Source organism: Sciurus carolinensis, chromosome 10 (genome assembly GCF_902686445.1).
Source record: "Sciurus carolinensis chromosome 10, mSciCar1.2, whole genome shotgun sequence".
Taxonomy (NCBI): Eukaryota; Metazoa; Chordata; class Mammalia; order Rodentia; family Sciuridae; genus Sciurus; species Sciurus carolinensis.
In genome coordinates, this window is record NC_062222.1 from 138,583,968 (window position 1) to 138,607,028 (window position 23,061).

A 23,061-nucleotide genomic window follows, 5' to 3' on the forward strand; every position below is an offset into this window, starting at 1 on the left:
AGAAGGGACACAGATGTGGACTTAAGAAATCATGACAGCAAAGTTTCATGAGGTCAAGAGGTCAGATAGCTTTAATCCAACCACACAACATTCAAAACAGGTACAAGTGTCCCTTAGCACCTGCAGGGATTGGTTCCAGGACACCTCCCCATTAACCACCATATATATTAAAATCTGCAGACCCTCAAGCCCCTCATAAAAAATGGTGTATAGAACTTTCAAATAACCTAACATCCTCACATATATTTTAAATCATATTGTGAGTGCATTACTCACAAAACCATGTAAATAGGTGTTATATAGCATAATATAGGGATTAGTATAACAAGAAAAGTCTGTACATAGATATATGAAAATTTTTTTCCAAGTGTTTTCAATGGCACTTGGTTGAATCTGTGGATACAGAACTGTGGATAAGAGGGCTGACTGAACTCCACCCCCATACCTCTGGCCCCACCTTCTATTTCTAAATTGGTGTATCCTGAGGCTTAAAGAGAAGGATATTGTTACCTCCAATCTTATAAACCAAAGAACAGTATCTCCCTTGGCTATTCTGGATACTGGATTGAATCTGAAAAAAGTAAACAACTTTGGGATAAATTCCCCCTCCCCCAGCAAGATGGATAGCATAAAACTAGTGGTCAGAGTTACTCTTTGGACTAGTTCCTCTTTTAAGAAATAATGACTGAATCAATCGATTGTAACAGAAGGGAGTAGTGGAAGGAAGGGGGGATGGGAACAGGAAAGACAGAATGAATCGGACATAACTTTCTATGTTCATATACGAATACACAACCAGTGTAACTCCACATCACATACAACATGGACAATATTGTAAAACACAGTAAAAACCAGCCCTCTACGGAATGACATCCACTCTCTCAGGTGGCCTAGGCTGGCTGGAGTACCCAGGGGTTCATGGTCATCCACACAAATCATGCAGGCCAGTCACACACATAATTCAGGGGCTAAGACCACAACGGCCAGAAACCATGCTTCTGCACAACAAAGTAGCCCACTGGAAAACAAAGCCAACACAGTAGCAGAGCTGCAGAAACACAATGCACAAACCACCAGATGCGATGGCCCAGTCTGAGCATGCCAGGCACTCAAGCCAGTAAGCTCCTTTGCTCTGTTTTAGGCTGGAATCTTATGCCTACAACAGAAAGACTGCTGCATATGGAAACCACACAATGCTCTGTCGTGATTTCTAGACTTCGGACAACCTTAGATGCGACCTATTAACTCTACCCTGATAACGAGGAAACTTAGCTCCTGTATGCTGCCTCCTACCAATCTGAATTATATTTTTAGATCTATCAGGATTTCTTTTTAGTCTATTTTTTTGTTCTGTCAATGCAAGATGAGACTATTAGTGCCCCTTCTAACCCCCAACTCTTTTTCTACCACTCATTTCCCAAATTAACTTGCTTAGTTTTCTTCTTATATTTGTCAGAACTGAAAACGTGCTCACTCTAGTCTTTTTTTTTTTTTTTTTTTTTTTTTTGCGGTGCTGGGGATTGAACTCAGGGCCTTGTGCTTGCAAGGCAAGCACTCTACCAGCTGAGCTATCTCCCCAGCCCGCTCACTCTATTCTTAAGTAATGAAGTCATCAGTGTTTCACTCAAATGTTGACTGCAAAAATGAAAATTCTAACAACATTTACACTCTGACTGAGGAACACAGTTCCCAATAGAGTCGAGAAAGTCCAGGGTTGCCTGTTTCTGTGAGCCCTTGATCATGAGCCTTGGCTACAAAGAGGAGAACCTTAGTGTTTACGGCCTCCACCTCGTGGGCTGCTGCGAGGCACACCATGCTCTGGGAGGCTTCCTGTGGGCTGCTCCTCTCTGTCCTTGTGCCGTGCGCCCTTCAGTTTCCTACGGCTCCACCGGAAGCAGGACTGCGTCTTGCACTCCTCCTGTACTCCAAGCCGGCCTGGTGTGCTGCATGGAGGGCACCCTTTGACCTACTCTCTTGGGTTCACTCTCACTTTTAATTCATCATCATTTGTGAAGGTAAAAGCATCTTGGCTCTCCAAAACTTGAAAACAGCAGAAGGCCCTTAGGTTACTTTCCCATTTTTAACAAAATGTTCAACTTAAACCATTTCTAAGTATATAAAGCTGGTACTAAATACGTTCATAATATTATATAACCATCTCCACTGTCCATCTCCATGACTCTTCTCGTCCTGCAAAACAAGCCCTCCACTCTAATTAAGTAGCTCCCATCGCTCTCCAGCCTCCATAAGCCCTCGGGCTACTTCCTGTGTCTGAGTACCGCATGTGAGTAGAACCCCACTTGTCCTTCAGAATCTTTTTATTTTACTCAGCACAATGACCTCAAAGGTCAGCATATACCAGAATTTTCATCCTCTTTCAGGCTGAAAAATATTTCATTGTATGTGTATACCAGATTTTGCTTATCCATTAGCCCACCTGCTTGCACACTTGAGCTCCTGTGAATGACGAACACTGTTACAAATATCTGCATACAAACACCTTCCAACCACCCTGCTTTCCATTCTCTGAAGCCTCTACCCAAGGGCAAACCACACAGTAACAGGTTTACTCTTACCACCAACAAAGCATTTTTGAAAGTCTTCCACTGGGCAGCATGGTCCTACACCCCAAGTACAGTGTGCAGGAGGGCACGGAGTCAGATACCAAGACCTCTGGGATTCACCTACCAGACTTGAAGATGTGGATCAGACACATCAGCAGCGTGCCTAGTTCTTGGCAATAGAAAGTATGTTGCTGTTCACTCATTTCCACTTTTGGCTGTTTTGTAACAATGTCCTCTAAGAGAATACCAACCAGTTGTAACAGAAACCTTCAGAGAAAGAGAAGAGTAGGACAGTGAATCAGGTGACTATCCACAGAACACTTAAGTCAAATGTGTGAAATAGTACAAATGCAGGTAAAGTAAAGACACAGGTACTGCACCCTGAACAAAGTACAAGTGAAAAGTTTAAAATTGCTGAGGATGAGGTCACTCTGCCTCTCTGAATACCACCTTCCTCACTTAGGAAATGGTGGTAGTCATACCACCTTCAAATGACTGTCGGGATAAAATCATGTATTTTTTTGTAAAGCTTTGTAAACTATAAAGTGCTACAAAATTAAAGCTGATAATCCATGACAAGAATATAATCTATCATGAGCTTTGGCCACTTGCTTCAATTTAACAGAGGGAGAGCTGCCTGTTGAAGCTGCGAACAAACAGGTGCCGCACCGGTTTCCAGGGGTGGCCTCCATGAGTAACGCGGGGTGTCTCCCCTCATCTTGGCCACGCGAGGCATGGGAGGCCAAGAGGAGCACAACAGAAGAGGCAACCGGACTGAGGGAGTTCTCCAAGGGCAGCGGATGCTCATCCACGCAGTGGCACGGACAGCCGCCTGAGTCGGGCTCAGGGCCCTCAAGGAGGGAAGACAGGACCACACTGCAAGAATACAGTGGCATGGTCCCAAGCAGGATTGAGTGCCCCATTGCTGTGAGGGGGTAGCATTGCAAGACACAGTGAGAACAAACAGAAGACCAATTAAGAGGAGTTTTCTTAGGTTATTAATTTCTCTGCAGACAACACAGCCCTTACTACCTAAGCATAGGGCAAAATCATGCCTGCAGTGAGCCACTGCTGCAGTCACTAAGGAGCACGAAGACGGAACGGGACAAAACCTTAAGAGACAGGCTAAGCAAGGGCCACACCCAGGCAGACTGGGTTCAACACACACCGACACACACTTCCCCACCCAGCTCACAGAGCGGAGAAGAATAGCAACTGTTCCAGACACACTGACCATGAGACAGCAAGCATGCAGCTTCCCCGAAGACAAGGGTTACTCACAGGGTCAGACAGGGAGCATACCTTGAGAATGTTTCTTCTGGCAAATGTTTCATTTGCTTCCCTTCACTATGTTCTTCTGTTGTTAAAGTACTGTCCCCATCTCTTAATCTGTTAATTACTGGACAGGAGATTAGAAATGGAGAGAAGGAGAGCTCCTGAATCCGAGAAAGAACAATATCTTCGGTTGATTGGGAAATCAGAACTCTCAGAATGGCTAGGATTCCAGATATCCACAGCTGAACAGTGCTCACAGCCGCCTACAAGAGAGAGCAAATAAATTAAAAGTAGAGAAAGAAAAATGGTTAAATTTTCCCTGATTGCCCATTTCATGAAAGAAAATCACCCCATTAACAAATCCCTACCCCACTGGTTCTCTGGTCCCAGAGAGGCGGTAACAGTGTCAGTCAGGATCCAGCAAAGAGAGAAATCACATGGAGCTCTGCTCTCACAGCAGGCCTGAGCTTGACTCGGTCCTGCAGGTGGACCAGGCAACTCACCATTGTGCTGGGAGTGACAAACATGCTCCTCAGAAGCATGTCCACGGGGCGGAGCGAGGAAGGGGCCAAAATCTCAAATACAGTATTTAACACCCCAAGGGCTTCATGAGAATCGATGTGCATCTGTGGAATTAAAGAGCATGGACATTTCCAAGTAAGCCAACAAGAGACAGCTCCACATGCATCAGGTCCTGTGTCTCCAGGGCACAGGGTCCTCCTCATCTCCATTACCACTCTCCCATTTACAGCATTTGAAGATTAGCAGCCACCCAAGCACACTCCCAGGACAACACTGTTTTCTCCACAGTGGAGAATAAGTCACTGCCCTGTGACAAGCACTGAGGAATACTACCAAAGCATGATTCCATCACAATTTGATGGAAAGCGGATCACAAGCCACCCGCTTTCACAAGCATCCTGGTCTACTTCAAAGAAGCTGCAATCACTGAACGACAGCAAGTCAGGATAGTGATGACTGACCTGCTGCTTGGCTAACATCGGCAGGATGATGTCAGCCACCTGCCGGGACAGCCGTTTCCACTTGTCCTCGTTCTCCTTGTGGCACTGCTGCAGGACAAGGATGAACATCTCCAGCACCTGCAAGAGTATGCTTGGTCAGCAAGCACTCCAGCACCCTTCATGGCCAAGTGCCCATGCCCACCTGGTCCTGGTTCAGCTGCACAAGATGAGTCCTTGATTAAAGATTGAGGAAGCTGACACAGTCTCACCTGTGACACGTGAATGTGGGGGAACCAGAAAAAAATGCAAGGGAAGGTTTAGCAGGTCCCTTCAGGGTGCGCGTGAGTGACTCACGAAAGGTCTTATTTCTATGGAATTTCACACTCAGAGAAAAGGCACAAAATGAAAAACCAAACGCATATGAGCTTCTGGGAAAACCCAAACATAGCCTTGACTCAGCTTATGCTGCAGGTGCCTTACTACTTCTCTGTACATCAAGTCCACTTCTGTGCTCTGTGCAAAGGTAATCCTCTGCATAGCACCCACCTCCCAAGTCACGGAAGGCTGAGTAAGAGTTTCTAAACAGAGAACATCTGTGACCTGTAAAGGTCTGTGATGGGGTGGCCCATTCCTGTTTTTGTGAATAAAGTTTTCCTGTATGCAACTCTGGCACTCGTGTGCGACAGGCTACAACAGCAGAGCTGAGCAGCTGCAGCAGACCACCTGGGCTGCAGTGTCCAGCAAGCTCACTACCCAGTGGTTCACACAACGTAGGCAGACCCTGGTCTACAACACAAGCTGCCAGAGAGGACACATACCCAGCTTAGGGACGATATGTGGAAAGGTCTCCGACCAATCATCTCCACGGCTGCCTTCTGTGGACAGCACCTATGTTGTTATACAAGAACTTAAACCCCCATCGTGCCACGAGCATGCTCAGGCCTCTGTGAGGCATCCTGAGACCTCCTGGAGACACTGCCGGGTGGGCAGGCTGCTAAGCCCCTCTGAGCGCACAGCTGCCCTGCAGGGCCTGCCTAGGCCAGCTGCTCACTCTCGTTAACACTGATGTTCTCACTTCTTATCATAGTCATGGGACTTAGTTAAGCATGAAGTACTTAAATATCACATACAGTGATCAAAACATGAATGTAAGAATAAAATATTGTTTCTATGAGAAGTTTATGGCTTTAAAAGGATTCAAAAACAGATCAAAATCAGTTCAAAAAAGGAGACCCTTACCAGTCAAATGGCAGTATATAAAAAAAAAAAAGTCTTTGAACAATTCCAGATTTGAGATTGCTATCATTTCTTAGATTGTGACCAGATTATCAATTAACTGATACTTGGACCTGATGTGGTAAAGACATAGTCCACCACATCTCCCGTCACTGGTTTCTCCCCAGGCCCCAGGGAGCCCAGAGCTGGATGAAAGACACTGCCACTGTTCAACACATGCTGGACCTACGACACTTCCCTTGTGTACCCAACTCTCATTACACATTCCTCTTACCTGGTGGTACTGGATGAGTCTCAAAAGCATCGACACCACCACCTCCTTCTGAGTTTCAAGCTCTTTCCCAGCATCAGCTTTATTTGCTCCTCTCAACACAAAGAGGTCGTGGACTATGGGCTGCAGAGCCGGTATGGCTATGGGCACAGAAGAGCAAGCTAATAAAGCCTCATGAGAAAACTGCATTTGGTAGGCAGGTCTAAACACTCCAAAATATATTCAAGACATAAAGAAAACCCTACCCTGCACTTAAATTTGTGATAAGAAATGAATTAAGCCCTGGTTTCATCAGTGAGTTGTGAAATTATTGTTATATCACTGAGAGAGACCATGGATCTTTCTCTGAACAGATAGTTTTGTGAAAGCTTCTGAAAAGAAAGAAAGAAAGAAAAAGGGTTCCTTTAATGTAATATCTCTTCTGACAAAAGGTAGCTTAAATTGAAAAGTCGATTTGAAGCAATGGCACACACCTATAACACCGACTACTCAGGAGGCTGAAGCAAGAAGGTTGCAAGTATGAGGCCAGCCTCAGTAATTTAGCAAGAACCTGTTTCAAAATAAAAAGGGCTAATGGGGTACACCTCAGTGGCAGAGCATTCATGGTTCAATCTCCAGTACCAAATAACCAAACTAGCAACAGCCTTGGTCTCAAGTATAATCTACTTGATTTGTCTAAAAAGATAATCAATACTTTTCCTACAGAATAGTCACAGTACAAGATGAGTAGACACTTCTAATGTAAACTCTCCTGTTAGAGAAAAGGTTTTTCCCCTAGTTCTTATCTTGGGCTGAAAAAGGAACCACACTAAATTGTCTATAGAAAAAACTGAAAGAAATTACTATAATTGGCACACAGTACACTCTTAGTGACATGCACACACACACACTCAAACCCAAGGACATACACACATGGGCACACTGGCTGACTTCCTCCAGGTAACCAAGCATCCCTGAACAAAGTACAGGTTTAAGCTGTCCACTGACTCCGATTCTGTCCAAAGATCCTCCAAAGTCCAGAAACCTTAGTTTCCTGCATCTGACATTTGCATGTTCAACTAAATCCAGCGACCCAAATGCAAAGACTTCAATCATCTGTGCAGTTGCTGAGACGTGAACTGAAGACCTTGAAAGGCCATGGCTCAGCCCATCAGCTTAGTGTGGAGCAGGAGACAGCAGCCCAGCCCTGCCTCTCAGTGGACTCAGTCTACACTCCCCTGCAGAATGCTGCAGGGGAGACTCTGGATGTGGCAGCAGCATTTCACATCTAGGGGTCTGCAAGGGTCTTCAAATACATCCCTAGCAGGTTAGTTTAAAAAATTCAAAGAATGATTTACAACATGTTCTTAAATGCACACCACTGTCCTCCTGCACAGGCTGGAGGGGGGACTGTTTCTGCTTCGGCAGTTGGTGATTAGCTGTGGTCCTTATTTAAGCTCTGGTAAGATAATTAAGCAAAACAGCCCTGAATCAAGGTCCGACTAGACCTTCAATACTACTAGAAAAAGAAATCAAAATTTGCTTTTATTGCAAGTTGGATTTTAAAATTTTGTGGGACTGAGATTTTAAGTCACTGGTAGATCAACCATCTAGCATGTGTAAGGCCCTCAATTTGATCCCCAGTCCTGAAAAAAATTTAATAGAGAGTTAAAAAACAAAAAATTTTGTTTCATATGAATAAACAGGAGCATTTATGTTCAGACTCTGTGTCTTATAATCTTACTGTTTGTTTACCCAGCATGTAGATTCCAAACGCCTAAGTCAAGAACGTGCCCGCTACTCTGTGCGCACTTGTAACTAGCACGCACATGCGCACGCAGCACACGCGCTCTCACACACAGGGCCCATGCAGCAGAGCTGGCATCCACACAGCTCCAAGTGGTGGAAGAAGACTAACACTGTTGGGCATGTCACGACACTGAAGACAGGGAAAGGTGTGGCCTGTTACCATGTGTCACAGCCTTCCTCCCACTGGCCATGATGCCATCACACAGCTGAATGATTTTAGGAATTCCAATGATCTGTTTTGAATGATAGCGTTCGTAAGACAGTAACACCAGGAAGAAAAAGATGTTTGGAATAATTGCCTCTGATTCCCTGGAAACAAAAACATCCATTTAGATATTTCTTATCAAAATTAAGATACATGATCAATATAAACACCACAAAATAACTCAGATTCAGCCTTGAAAGACAGGGCACATGAGCTGAACAGCCTCAGCAACCTTGTTAATCCTGCCCATGGCACTGGCTTCCCTGGCCCAGCACTCGGACAGCTTGGCGGCCAGGAGGGAAAAGCAGGAGCAGGTAGAGGGCACCTGGCAGCATGGATGCCATGGTTCTCCACCTGCCCCTTCACTCTTGAGGCATCTGAGACTCGAAGGAGGAAAAGTGCCCTGCCCAAAACCAGTCAAGATGCCACAGAAGTAGGGCAAGATCTGGGTCTCTAGACCCCAAGTGGCTCTTGGAACACTCTCCTTCCACACTTGGTTGGACAGTCTACTTATGAAGTGCTCCAGGAACTGAAGAGCTTTACTTTTTAGCCCTCATACCCATAAATCTCAACAGGCATGACGGATGTACCACAGCCTAACGCCTGGTGAGGAGGAGCTGCAGAGACTAGAAGGGAGCACACACCCTGACATTCAATATGACTGGCTCCAGAAATGCAGCTCTACGGTTAGAAAAGGCATGTTCCATCAGTGAGAAATTAGCAACCTGGTGCCAACAGCAAACCCTTGAAACAGGAAATGAAACCAACAGCATATGTGGCAAACAAGTGCAAAACTTCTAAACAGTCATGAGAAGGTCTTTCTTTAATTCTTAAGAGAAATGAAAATGCACAGCACGCTGCTTAGACTTCCATGAAGGCAAAAATGAAAAGCAAAGCCCAGCAAGACATCTAATAGCACTTTAGCCCATAGCAAGGACAAGGATTCTAAATGACAACATGCTGATTACCTGAACTGGCCCACTTCGATGTACTCAAACTGTTTCAGTACAAATCCAATGAACACCTATGGGCAGGAATACAAGTTCACATTAATAACAGGATTAAATAGAAAAACCATGTTATCATGTTACCTCCATAAATTTTCAACAAGTTTTCTGAGAGCTGATAAACCTGTTTATAATCAAGATCTCTAAAGATAGCCCCAAAAGAAGCCAGGATCCATATTGCCACATGAGAACATCAGCTTCTACCTCTGCTGAGGCAGAAATGGGAAATCAGAAAGAAAATGTCAACTGCAATCTTCAACATGCTCCAAGCAGAACATACCAATGCAGTGCCCTGGCTTCCCTCCTCCCTGCTCTCCGGGCACCTGCTGTCGAACCAGCCTCCTCAGCCCCCACTTTTCCCCATGTAGCCTCAGTGTCAGAGGAAACTAAGGAAATGAATGAAGCTCCCCAAAAGGAAATGTCCAATGGGTCAATTTTCTCCAGATAGCTTTCATCAAGAAGGAAGAGTAAAAGTCATGCTCTAGCCCGATCCTCTCATTAGAAATTAGCCTGGCCCAACCCTGACGTGGGGAATCAGCATATGGAAGGAGTGTCCTCACTTCTCCAGAAGCAGATCCGTAAGGTGAACAGAGCAGATGACAAGATCTAAAGAGACCTATGTCTAAAAGGAAATGAAGAACTATAATAATTCTATCTCAAAACATTTCCTGTCTCACGCAGGAAAGCAGGCCCAAGATCAGAGCCCCACAACAAATTGTGATGACTTAAAGGCAATTATTGAGTCTTGCCTGGAAGGAATCTGCAACATGCATCACCAAGGAACATGACTAGCCTGAGATTCATGCGCACAGAGATGCGGCAGGCCACACAGCCTCCACAGGGGGTCCAGGCACTGGTCTCAGCTGCTAGCCTGGTACGTTACTTTAGGGGCAAGCTAACTTTTTCGATTGCTTGAAACTGCAGAACATAACTGATAATTTGCTTTTAAAAAGTCTCTGGAGGGCTGGGGTTGTGGCTCAGTGGTAGAGCGCTAGCCTAGCACATGTGAGGCACTGGGTTCCATCCTTAGCACCACATAAAAATAAATAAATAAAATAAAGGCATTGTGTTCATCTAGCTCTGAAACAAATTTTTTAAAAAAGGCTGTGGATTTTTGCAAAAATGCCTCCCAAAACAATAAATCTTAGCTATTATCTTTTTTTTTTTTAAATCTTAGCTATATCTTAAAACAGAAATCAAAGTTATTTCGGAGAGGAGGAGGGTAGGTAAGTGGATGGGGAAACCTCTGGCAGATTTTTAAAGGCTAATCCTACCAGAGCTCAACACAGACTTGGGGCAGTTGGGGCTAGTGCCCAACCTGCCTGCTGTGGCCTGCCCAGGGCCTAGGACTTCTGCTTCTGCATCCGTGAAACAGTTAAGAGGCAGCAAGTGGTGTGGGGCTGGGGAATCAAACATCACATTTCTCTAAGGCAGACAGATGCTAGCATCTTTCTAGGGTAACCTTCATTCAGCTAGATCAGTATAGAGGATGACAGATGAAAGCTACAAACCTGATCTGAATCCAGAAGACAATAATTGACCCGGAGTTGAACCAGTTGTGCCAACAAATCTAAAACCTGCCTCTGTAACTGCACAGATGTCGTCGTGGTGTACTGCTTCAAAGCTTTAATAACAAGAGGCTCGAAGAGACGAATGTGGTTGTGAATAGCATTCTATAAGAAAAGAGAATCCAATGAGCTTTGGTCAAAAACTTGGGGCAGTGAAGCGGGGTTTTGTTTCTAGCACCACGGCATCCTGTGTTAATGGGAGGGGCCCACAGGCTGGCACCAGCTCTGGTGCCATTTACCTTATCTGCACGGTTCTTTGTGACGCTTGTGAGGTTTGTCTTCAATTGGGTGGACACTTTCTGGAGTACATCAAACCATCTGCCAAATGGGAGAAGAGGGAAGCAAGGAATATGCTTCAATAAAAACCAGCTTCAAGTTGGCAAAATGAGAACATGTCAGAGTGAGAAGAGCCAAAAGGTCACGGCAGTGCAGCAATAGCACGGGCTGCAAACTGAGCCTCAAGCCAGAGTTGAGGCTGCCTACCAACCACCAGACTACCGTCTGCAGGCTCTCAAGTCTGAGTCCTATGCTCTGGGAAGCTCATGCTCAGTCCAAACGTCAGGAAGACCTGAGAGAGGTGACCAGGGATTTAGAAGGCAACACTTGACTTTCTTGGGAGGAATCTTTACAATATTTATGCTGATTATAGTTTTGTTTTTTTTTTTTTAAGAAATATATGTGAGATTAAGATAACTAACACTGTCAGGCACGGGTGGTACACTGTAGTACAATCTACTCAGAGGGCTGAGGTAGGGGCCAGGACCAGTCTGAGCAACACAGCAACCCTCCATCTCAAAAAACAAAAAAACAGTGACACACTCACCTACCTATATCTCATACGATTACATAAAGCACTTAAATAGAGCATTTTAGTTCGAGTTGTTTGATCACTAAAGGAAAATCAAGGATTCTATTTTTTTTTTGGGTGCTGGGGATTGAACCCAGGGCCTTGTGCTTACAAGGCAAACACTCTACCAACTGAGCTATCTCCCCAGCCCCTCTATTTTTGTTACTACTCGAGAGTAGCAACTCAAATACTGGCTGATAATTATGATTCAGGAAACACTCAAGGGTTAAGGCTGAAGCTCTATGGTAGAATGCTTGCCTAGCATGCACAGGGCCTGGGTCCAGTAGCTAGTACAGCTAAAAGAGAAATATCTTCTGTATTCCAGGCATTAAAAAGACAAATATAGGGGCTGGGGAGATAGCTCAGTCAGTAGAGTGCTTGCCTTGTAAGCACAAGGCCCTGGGTTTGATCCCCAGCACCCAAAAAAAAGAAGAAAAAAAAAAGACAAATATACATTTAAGTGAAATGAGATTTCAACCATAAAGTGTACGCTATGGTTTTGATATATGGTGTTCCCCCAAAGGATCACGTATAAGATAATGCAAATAGTTCAGAGGTGAAATGAGTAGGTTACCAGACTATTAACCTAATCAGTGCATAAATCCCAATATGTACTAACTGGGTGGTGACTATAGGCAGGTAGGATGTGGCTGAAGGAGGTGGGTCACTTTTGGGGTTTTAATTTTGTCCAAGGTGAGGAGAGTCCCCTTCTCTGCCTCCTGGTAGTGACATCCTAAGCTGTGTTCCTCTCTCATGATGTTCTGCCTCATGTAAGGTCCCAAAGAACAGAGTCAGACCTCTGAAACAAACTTTTCCTCCTTTAAAATTGTTCATGACAGGTCTTTTGGTCACAGCAATGAAAAAGCTAAAACAGTTTATAAAACATAAAGTAACCCATTTGAAACTTTTCTGTGACCTTTAAACACCTCTCAACACCAGCACCACTGAGCCACGACAAGTGGTCTCTCACTGCAGACTGCCAAAGTGCCACCACACACACACCACACTAGTGCAAAGGAAAGCACCACTTATGAGTCCAGAAAACAGAACAAGTTCTGTATGAGGACGAGGTGTGTCCCAGTCTGTTCTGGAATGCAGAGCTGGTACATCTTAGCGTCCTAGCCTGGGTAACACAACTGCCTAGGCTCCTGCTCCCCAGTCCGGAGGGAGGCCAGGCACTCCTCTGCAGTCAGGGCTGGACCTATCATCTGTGCCAACATACTTTCTAGACTCTCTGGAACACAGTGGTCGATGAGGAGATGCTGGTTCACTTGTTTATTTGTAAATGCCCACTGTCTTCTGTGTCTTCACCAGTGGCAGATTCCCACCAGGACCTACCCTGAGGTGTCATGCTCCTGCTCTGCCTGCACCATGTTCCTCAGGCTGGCATCCGCTAGGGCCTGCGTGAAGTGGGTGTAGGGGGCCATGAAGCAGTAATGATACAAGCCTGGCCTCACGCTGGAGGAGCCAAGACGCTGGGCTCGGCCTTGAGATTTGCTGGGGTTGGAGGAGAAGCCATCAAATTGGGAGGCTAAGTTTGTTCCAAAGAGAGTCTTCAGCAGCTGGAGTGAAAAAAATGAAGCGTCAACACTTGACACAAGGAAGCATGAGCAACACGCTAAGATCCTCCCTTGAAAACAGGAAACGCAACAAAAATTCAGTGTGAAATTCAGTACCTCAGGAGACCACTGCCAAGCAGTGCTGCCAGTACCTAAGCATTGGGGTTTCCCTGTGCTCTGACACTAGGCATTCTGAACAGAAACCCACAGGGACAAAGACAAGTGTAAGATAGCAAGGGCTTAAAGTTCAGCACAGCTTAAAGTCCTCCATCCCCCCCTCAGTGACTCACATCTTCCTAAAGAGGGAGGAGGGTGCCCTTCTGGTCCATCATAAGGAAGCAAAACAGAGACAGCTCGGACCACCCAGCCCTTCCTGCTGATCATGCCCACCAGCACCAGCTTCTGAGAAAGAAGCAGTATTTGGTCACAGGGGCTGAGGGCCACTGAGAAAGGCAGAAAATGACACTCTCACCTGCTGAACACAAACAGTTGCCATTGTGGGTTCTCGGCTAAAGCAGGACTTCAGGTATCCAAGGATTTCTTCCACACACTAGAAAGTCAGGCAAAGAGTAAATGACTTGCAGACAGAAACCAAAGACACACACAGCTGCCATTTCAGTTGTGTCGACACAGAGGAAAACCAGAGGAACATTTTTCAGTTTATCACTTTGAACAGTCAAAAGTCCTGAAATCTAAGAAGAAACATGAGAACCCTTCTTTCACACATTTATACATACATCCATTCAATTGTTGTTCAATGAACAGACATTGAGAATCTGCTGTCCATCTGCATCTGTCTTTAGGGCAGGGATTTGGAAGTGCACAAAGGAATTGCAAAGGCATCTGTGGAGCACCTGTATGTCTTCAGCTGATCACAGCACCTAGGAGCACACTGCTGTGTGATTTACTACAAATAAGTCCTCAAGGTATCTCATGGCAATCAGCAAAAATAACTAGAATGACTCCCTTACTGTCACTCTTCTCACAAGCTACATTACCATCCAGAATGAGGCCTAAGGTACCATTGTCCTCCTGAAGCATCAAGAGGACAGAGGACAATGATTCTTTAAGAATACCATGGATCCAGGCCTGCAGTACCAACAGCATGCTTCCTTGCTGCTTAGCCAGCCTCGAGCCGCTGTCCCTGTTAGCTGCTGAAAACCAGCACCCAGTAGGCTGGAATGCCTCTCTGCATTTGTGAGATATAACTTTCTGTATCTGCTACTATCTAATACACAAGTCGTGTATTTTCAGAAATTCTGATATGCCCATGTTCAAGGACTGAACCTGCTACATGCCCCTTTTTACTTTTCCTGGCTCATAGTGGCTAATCTCATCAATCATAACAGAAAGAATTAACAACTAGAGGCTTTTGAGCTGCAATTTGTCCTCAAGGACCATCTCTCAGTAAATATGAATGGAATGCTTAATGGGCATAAGAAACTGCAGGAGGTACTGCAAACAGCAAGAAAGTGTACTGTTTCTGGCTTGTGAATTCCAGAGTCACAGGAACCAGGGCCCTGTTGCAGATATTAATATCCAATGTGATACAGAAAGACTGCTACCTTCTGGTCAGAATGGGGTGAGAGGGAGTGGATTTATACTCCTACCTGAGACGACTTTTTTAAAAATAAAGTCCACACCAGTTCCAGATTTGGAAATGCAGTTCTCAAGACATGCACATCATGAAACAAAGGGCAGTAATGCCAAGACACGGGGCAAACACGGTAAGCCCTGAGTTGCCCCCGCTCACTGCCTCAAGAGTTCCCAGGTCATCCACAAGGAAGACAGACAAAGTCAAATCCTAGAAATCAAGACAAGGAGGAACCCAGAGTCCAAGGACACCAAGATCTCTATGACCCAGGAAGAAGGCAATACAGACAGATCCATGAAGATCTGGGAGAGGTACCAAGAACTCCAGCATTCAGTGGTGGAGCTGGGGGCGGAGAGGTATGACACGAAGAACTCCAGCACTCAGCACACGTTTGCAAAGATACTGCCCATGTGCAGGTCAGGGAAAGGATCGTCAGCAATGATTAGAGAGCAGCATTCAGTGCTCACAAGGCCAGGAATGGTCACTCTTCTCACTAGCCTGATGGCAAAACCTGTCCTTTTGGGGCATTGGGTGGAGCACTCAGGAAGGCCTAGCTTCCCCTTGTAGAGGGGAATAATCAGCAAAGACCCAAATTAAGCACAATTCCAAACCATCTGACCAATCCAGTTTGCACTGGAGGAGACAACTATTCCCATGCAATGTAACTGAATCCCAGAATAAATCTCTATAGGATCTATGGAACACAAAAAGACCTCACACCAACAGTAAAATTCACATCAGGTATCCAAAGATCAGCAGGCATGCAAAGGGGCAGGAAAACCCAGTCCACAATGGAGAGTACTCAATCAACTAAAACTAATCTACAACTGACAAGATTTAGAATTAGCAAAGTATATTAAATTATTACAACCGTATTCAAAAATTAGTCAAGGGAGAAACAAGTCAGGGGCTGGGCTTGTGGCCCAGTGGTACAGCAATTGCCTGGCATATGTGAGGCACTGGGTTCAATTCTCAGCACTACATACAAATAAATAAAATAAAGGTCCATCGACAATGAAAAAAAATATTAAAAAAAAAGAGAGACATAAGTCAAACTTCTAGAGATAAAAATGCAACAAAGTTAACGATGAAGCATACACTAAAAGGATTTAAGGCAGATTAGACATCACAGAAGAACCTAGGAGACAGAAACTACCCAAAACAAAGAACAGAGGTTCAAAAAGGTAAAAACCAAAAAGAGCATCAGTAAGCTATGGACAACTTTAAGCAACCGAATATGCAGGTAATTAGAATGTCCTGGTGGGGGGCAGTTAGTGGTCTGAAAAAAGTATTGGAAGAAATAATGCCCCAAATATTACAAACTTAGAAAACGATAAAACACAGATTCAAGAAGGTGAACAAACCCAAGCACAAGAAACACAAGTTGTGCTGTTTCTTACATCAAGGCACATTGACAATAAAATCCCTATGAAGTAGTATAGTTTTTAAAGACAGAAAACATGATACTGAGCAATATGGAGTTATGAAAAAAAGGGCATTATATATAATGCAAAGCAACCTACCACACGTTAAATTTCAATCATGTATAAAGAGAACAGAATAAACAAGATCAAGATGAAAGAAGAATAAAAGTTACTTGTCGAGGATGTGGAATTATTTTTTTCATTTCCAGTGTTGGTATTTAGAAAAACAAAATGAAACAACCCTATGTTTACTCTAAAATCTCTCTTGGCCTTTTATCTTATAACCAGCCAAGCTCTCAGAAATCTGAAGCCTTGCTCATGCTTCTGACCCCTGGAGCACCCACAGCCTCAGGCAGTGCAACCCAGGCACACAAAGTGAAGGCTCCTGCTGCCTCGCCCTCAGCGGTCACAACCCAAGCTGCCATTGTACATCTCAAGCTGGATGGGTGGCCCAAGCATCTAGTATCTTTGCAACTGACCCAGGATCACAGTGCAGCAGGAATGGATTTGAAACCCTTCCCAGATCACACATCAGTGAAGAGGAGGCCTCACAAGAGTGAGGCCCAGGACCAGGAACCACCTGCAGAGGCTTCCTCTCCACCTCCCTCACCAGAAAGCCCAGGGAGGGAAACTTCAGACTTGCAGGATGAACTTCCAAGTACAAACACCCAGGAGAAACTGTCACTGAAGCTAACAGAAGCCTCTGTGGGACTGCAAGGAAGATAAACATACAAAAACAGGAAAGCAGAGGTGAGCAAAGCTACCTTCACCTGTAAGACAGGCAAGAGAAGATGCTGAATTCTCCAGTTCTTCTTGTACGAAACCCAATGATTCTCAGAACTGAATTCCTATATGTACCTTCAACACACATGCAGAACTGTACCCCTGATTTCAGGAATATAAAGGTCAACTCATGTCACTCTTGATTAAAATGTGAACTGATGGCTATTTACCTTTGTGTCTTTGGATAATGCAGCATTTCATGAATTCACTGACTGAGAAGACATCATCTCTATGGGCGATGGCTATACACAAAGGAGCAGATCCAGCAAAAGTCCAAGAACTAGAGTCTGACTGGCATGTGACTCAGGTGTTTACCACATTTCACTTACAATTTTCCCACATGCTGAGCACTTCCACCATGAAATGGTGGTGTGGGGAGAGGGGATTACTGCACTTAGAACTAAAGAACATCCATACTGAGCACAATGGAAGGCCTGAAACCCCAGCGGTTTGAGAGGCTAAGGCAGAAGGATCCCAATTTCAAGGCCAGCCTCAGCAGCTTAGCAAGATCCCATCTCAAAATAAAAATAAAAAGTGCTGGCTTAGTGGCTCAGTGGTTAAGTGCCTCTGGGTTCAATCCCCAGAACCACCACCACCACCACAACAAAAAACAAACCAACAAATCCAAACCTCAAAGAACATGTGGCCCTCAGCTCTGCTTCTTCCTAAGGTAAAATGTGTGACACATTTTATGACATAAGGTCAGGAATTAGTGCTTTCAGTAGGGTCTGCGTAACTTGGACTATAACAGTGTATATAGCTATCTGGAAGAGCAGTTTTCTATCAAGGTATTTTCCCAGTGCCAAAAACAGTAAGTACCTAGACAAACCTGAATGGGAGTGTGAAGGATAGCATGCCAGAAACATCTCATGGCAGCCACAGTGCATTTGTGTCACACATTCTCACTGAGTTTTTTGGTGTGTTTTTTTTTTTGTTTTTTTTTTTGTTTGTTTGTTTTTTTGTGGTGCTGGGGATTGAACCCAGGGCCTTGTGCTTGCAAGGCAAGCACTCTACCAACTGAGCTATAGCCCCAGCCCACTGAGTTTGTTTTTGCCCTTTTCTACCTGAAAGGTCAAATGAGAAAATCAAGGATTTTTATCAGCACATTTTTAAGCTGTATTTTCTAGAATAAACTGGGTCTGAACTAATGTATAGCACCGAACTTAACGTGTTGAACAGGACATAAATCCCACACACTTTCTGTCTGGGAGAGGAGTGGGACTCAGGAGCCTGACATGAGGATGTGGAGTTAGGCAGTGGTCCTTGCACACCGCTGCTGCTTCCTGGACAGACCTGGAGTGCTGACCCCACCCCATGAAGCCCCAGCCCAACACACACACCAGATGTGCCAGCCACGGCTCAAGGAGAAGAAAAGAGACACAAACCTTCCCAATGTCCTGCAGTGTAGCCAGCTCTAGAATCTGAGAGAGAACATCCAAGGCAGAGCGCAGGAACCCCCCAAACTTTTCAGTGCTGTTCTGAAGATCCAAGGTGACCTTGGCAAGGTAGAAGGAGAGAGCACAGGGTTATTGGCACTGCTGCAGTCTCACTATCCACAACAGTGACACAAATGCACTGTGGCTGCCATGAGATGTTTCTGGCATGCTATCCTTCACACTCCCATTCAGGTTTGTCTAGGTACTTACTGTTTTTGGCACTGGGAAAATACCTTGATAGAAAACTGCTCTTCCAGATAGCTATATATACTGTTATAGTCCAAGTTACACTGACACTACTGAAAGCACTAATTCCTGACCTTATGTCATAAAGAGAACAAAACTGTTAAACACCCCTCATAACTAGTATCTGATATATATCAAGAAATATAAAGTACAAAAGACTTATTCCATATCCACTGGGATCCCTAGGAGAGACTATTATCGATTTCAGATACAGTTATTCAGTCTGGTTATCACAAAATTTTAAATCAGTGTTAGGATAAATTAAGGTTCCAAAGGATTGTGCTTAATTAAATTACATAGTAATTTCCCTATTTTATAGACTCAGAGGATGCCTATGACCAAAGAGATAATGTATAAAAACAAGGGTTGACGGGGAAACTACATATGGAAATAAACATTGGCAAAAACATTACAATAGAGCTGGGGCTGTAGCTCAGTGGTAGAGCACTTATCTCCCTTGTGAGACACTGGATTAGATCCTCAGCACCACATAAAAATAAATACAAAAAAAAAAAAAAAGATATTGTGTTCATTTACAACTAAAAAAATGTTTTTTTAAAAAAATTACAATAGATAGAACAGAATTGGCCCAGAGATGATGGGCAAAAGCAGAGGAAGCAGGCAGGAGACAGACTCAGAATGAAAACAGAGTAGATCTACCTCCTGTACATGCTGGGGTCAGCCTGAATACACTTTCAACAGGGCAGGAAAGGAAGCAACACCCAGCAGTGAGAACACTGAGGACAAGAGGAATAGGGAGACATCATGTAAGGATAGGAGCCCAGGGAGGAAGGTCTCCTCTAATCGGCACAGTGATGCTTCCTCTCTGGAAGGTGGAATCTGGAGGGAGCAGGCCCCCAGGCAGACCTAGCATCTGAGATGGTCAGGGTTTAGTAAAAGGGGCGCCCCCCAGGGCTTCAGAGGAGCAGCAGTCCTATGGAGACTCGGGAACCAAGGAAAGGAACCAGGGCAGAGAAGAGAGGTGGGGCTGGGGGTGCACAGCTAGGCAGAACCCGGGGGGTGGGGGTGGGCGGCAGGGTAGGGGCAGGGAGGTGATGTGAGCAGTGGGGGAGCCAAGGGGAGGAGAGCTGATGACTAAAGCCCACCGCCAGGCCAGGCACTCACACCACACACACAAGGCAGCTACCAGGGTGGATGAGGAAAGACCACGAGGATCCCAGACACCAGGGAGGCCAAAAATCAAAGTGGGTGCCCTGTAGTCCTGAGTATTCAGGAATGAAATGACAAACAGGAGCAAGCACCCTGGGAGCACAGGCAGGGCCTGAGAAAAGAAACATCTCCTCATGTGGCATCTAAACAATATCCGCCCCTTTTTTAGGACTGACATAAGGAACACGCAGTTAAACAGAGACTAAAACTTTTGTAAGATGTGGTCAAATATTTTTCTCTTTCAAAATTATCAATATCCTTCCAAAAAGAAACTACATAAGGTTTACAGATGATTTTCCAAAAAATGAGAAGTATCTGCTAGTACAAAAAACAATGAATGTCTGGGAATACATTTACCAAGAAATGAGCAAGAGTTATGTAAAATAATCTTTAAAATAAAAAATCCTTTAAGCTGTGCAGAATGGCATGGTGGTGTGTACCTATAATCCGAACCACTCAGGAAGTGGAGGCAAGAAAGTCAAACGTTTAAGGCCAGCCTGGGCAACTTAGCAAAATCCAAATGGAAATAAATATGACTCAAAATAAAAAAGACTGGGGATGAAGCTCAGTGGTAGAGTGTTAGCCTAGTATGCTTGAGGCCCTGGGTTCACACCCAAGGAAAAAAAAAAAAAAAAAAAACTTTATATTTCATATGCTTTTGAGGTAATAAAAGAAGTTTTGAACAAGGAGAAAAGCACCCCGTTCTGGACAAGTCAACTTACCGTATAACCATATCATTCTTCCCTACATGAACCTACAAATTCAACATGATGAAATGAAATAATCTTATTCTAGTGTTCACATACAGAAATAAATAAGAACAGCCAGAAATTTTTAAAGAAAAATGGGAGAACTGATCTCAAAAATGTATCATGAAGCTGTGAAGCTACAGTAACTAGTGTGTTTCTACCAGATGAACAAAAGTGATATGCAATAAATTGCAGATGGAAGGAAAGTAAGGGTAAAATAAAAGAACTAGAACAGTCAACACAGCAGATACCATCCTTCTAGGGGTCTCCCTGCATGGCTGGCCCTGGTGTAGACAGTCCCCTACACTATGTAAAACTTGCCCTAGCTGTACGCTTGGCCCACTGAGCATCTGAAACACCTGGACTTTGCTCAACACAAACCAGGTGCTTTCCTTCTGTCTGGAATTCTGCTTCACATTAGCAGACAGCACAATGCTGCACTTTTAAGTGAGCCTCACAGGAACAGAGCACAGGAAGCCTGCATAGGGATCCCTCTACACTCTTCCAGGGCTACTTTCCCTATAACCCCGCTATGTGTCCTCAGGACCCCACTGTGCTGAGCCTACGCCGTGAGGAACCCTGCATGCTGAGTCCAGGAGTCCTCCTGGCACATCTGAGCACGTGGGTAGGTCTAGAAAAGCCCAGACAACAGCCCCAAACCAAAATACTTGTAAAATACCACAAACCATAGTACAAACATCAACAGTCATCATAAACATGCACAGATGCATTTGAGAACTCAGCAGAGGCCCACACCTTGTAGTTGGCATGCGTAGCTTTCAGGACGTCGTGCAACTTGAGGTACGAAGGGAGATGGTAAAAACTTCCCAAGGAGGAGGATTTACTTGCTGTGACAGGCCCTGAAGAGTCGGATTGTCGGGAGGCTAAAATAACATGAAATAAACATTCAGACCAAAGGGAAAATACCATGGAGTTTAAAAGCAATGACTGACAATGATGACTTTAAAATGTATTTTAGCAGATAAAAATTCAAAACGTTCCTCAGACTTTTTGGTTAATAAGATGTAAGGAGAAACTGACCAACACACAGAAGTAGAACCTGAGATTCAAAAAATAACATAAAACAACAGTAGGAACAGCAGTGCCGTGACACTGTTGCTGTTTGCTTGCTTTGTAAGGCGTCCTCTGCCAACTGAATGGCTGTTGCCAACCCTAGGGCCCCTCCCAGCCTACAGCACCTTGAAGAAACACAAGATTAACCCCAGGCAACTTAGTCGTCAGCCCCTTAAGCAATCAAACAGGTTAACATGTTCTGAAAACTGTAGAGAGCACTAATATTATCATTAAACTAATACATAAAGGATCAAACACCATACACAATTTTCTCTACTACAGTTTTAAGGACTTCTGACATGGAGTGCTTGGTTTATTTAATTCATCAGAAAGATGTCCACACACTGATAATTGTGTATATGTGAAGTCTGAAGTTTTTAAAAAGGTCTATCTTTCTGCTGTACTTGAGTCAATCCTTAGAAAAAAAGCATCTTTTTGGGTGCATATACAAATAAGCAACAAACAATAAATCTTACCATTATGTACAACTACAATGCACCAAAAACAAAAAAATATGGAACAAAAGACAAAATAAGGAAAAATTTTAATATGTTGGTCAAAGGATATCAATTTCATTTACAGATGAAGGAATAAATTCGAGACCTACTGAACAATATGGTGACTACAGTTACTAACAATGCTATTGTACCCCTGAAAATCCCCCACAAAACATGGTAAGTACATGAAGTAATAAATCCACGTCAGCCAGCCACTCCACATGTGTACATGTTACCAGGAAACCACTCAGGAACAGGTGGGATAATCCACGATAGTGGGAACCCCCTGCTTTGCCCCACTCCTACCCCTGTCAGAGTCCCCAATAACAGCAGTAAGGGTGGTAGGGATTCAGTCCGTATGGTCACATCAAAGTTCCTGGGCTTCTGTTCTGACATTTCCTCAGGTGTAGAAGCCCCTCCAAACACCTATGAATTTTCTGTGCTCCTCCCATTCAGAAGGCTTTTTCTCCACCACCTCTCATTAGTGCTTCCAAACTTCAATGTTTTATTTCTGACCTCAGAATTCCTCCCCTAGCAGAATCAGTCACCCCACCCCTATCCTCAGGCACTCATGCCACCTCCCTTACTGAAAATCAGGAGTCCTCTCGTGCAGCAAACCCCTCTCCTGCAGAAAGAGGGCAGGAAGGAGGGCACACAGGAGAGTAGGTCCTGTGCCCTGGCCAGCTGCCTGTAGGGTGTAGTGACTATGCTTCAGCAAGATACTTAAAGACCCTTAAGACCAAAAGTGGTCTGCAAACCTTGAGAAACTGGTTTTTATGACCTGAGGCCACTCCCAGGGAAGCCTT

General features: G+C 44.5%; 1 protein-coding gene across 3 annotated transcripts in view; it reads right to left on the reverse strand.

Annotated features, from left to right (window-relative positions):
- Htt (huntingtin) overlaps positions 1-23,061 on the reverse strand; it is a 141,504-nt gene that overhangs the window by 46,750 nt on the left and 71,693 nt on the right. For all 3 annotated transcript variants that reach the window (XM_047565664.1, XM_047565665.1, XM_047565666.1), the window contains 13 exons: positions 21,441-21,568; positions 18,469-18,579; positions 13,755-13,832; positions 13,062-13,285; positions 11,116-11,194; positions 10,820-10,981; positions 9,270-9,325; positions 8,257-8,405; positions 6,312-6,448; positions 4,823-4,939; positions 4,343-4,465; positions 3,867-4,102; positions 2,689-2,831 (listed from right to left, as the gene is read on the reverse strand). In XM_047565664.1, the coding sequence (XP_047421620.1) occupies positions 2,689-2,831; positions 3,867-4,102; positions 4,343-4,465; positions 4,823-4,939; positions 6,312-6,448; positions 8,257-8,405; positions 9,270-9,325; positions 10,820-10,981; positions 11,116-11,194; positions 13,062-13,285; positions 13,755-13,832; positions 18,469-18,579; positions 21,441-21,568 (1,743 nt within the window). The remainder of the gene's footprint in view (positions 1-2,688; positions 2,832-3,866; positions 4,103-4,342; positions 4,466-4,822; positions 4,940-6,311; positions 6,449-8,256; positions 8,406-9,269; positions 9,326-10,819; positions 10,982-11,115; positions 11,195-13,061; positions 13,286-13,754; positions 13,833-18,468; positions 18,580-21,440; positions 21,569-23,061) is intronic.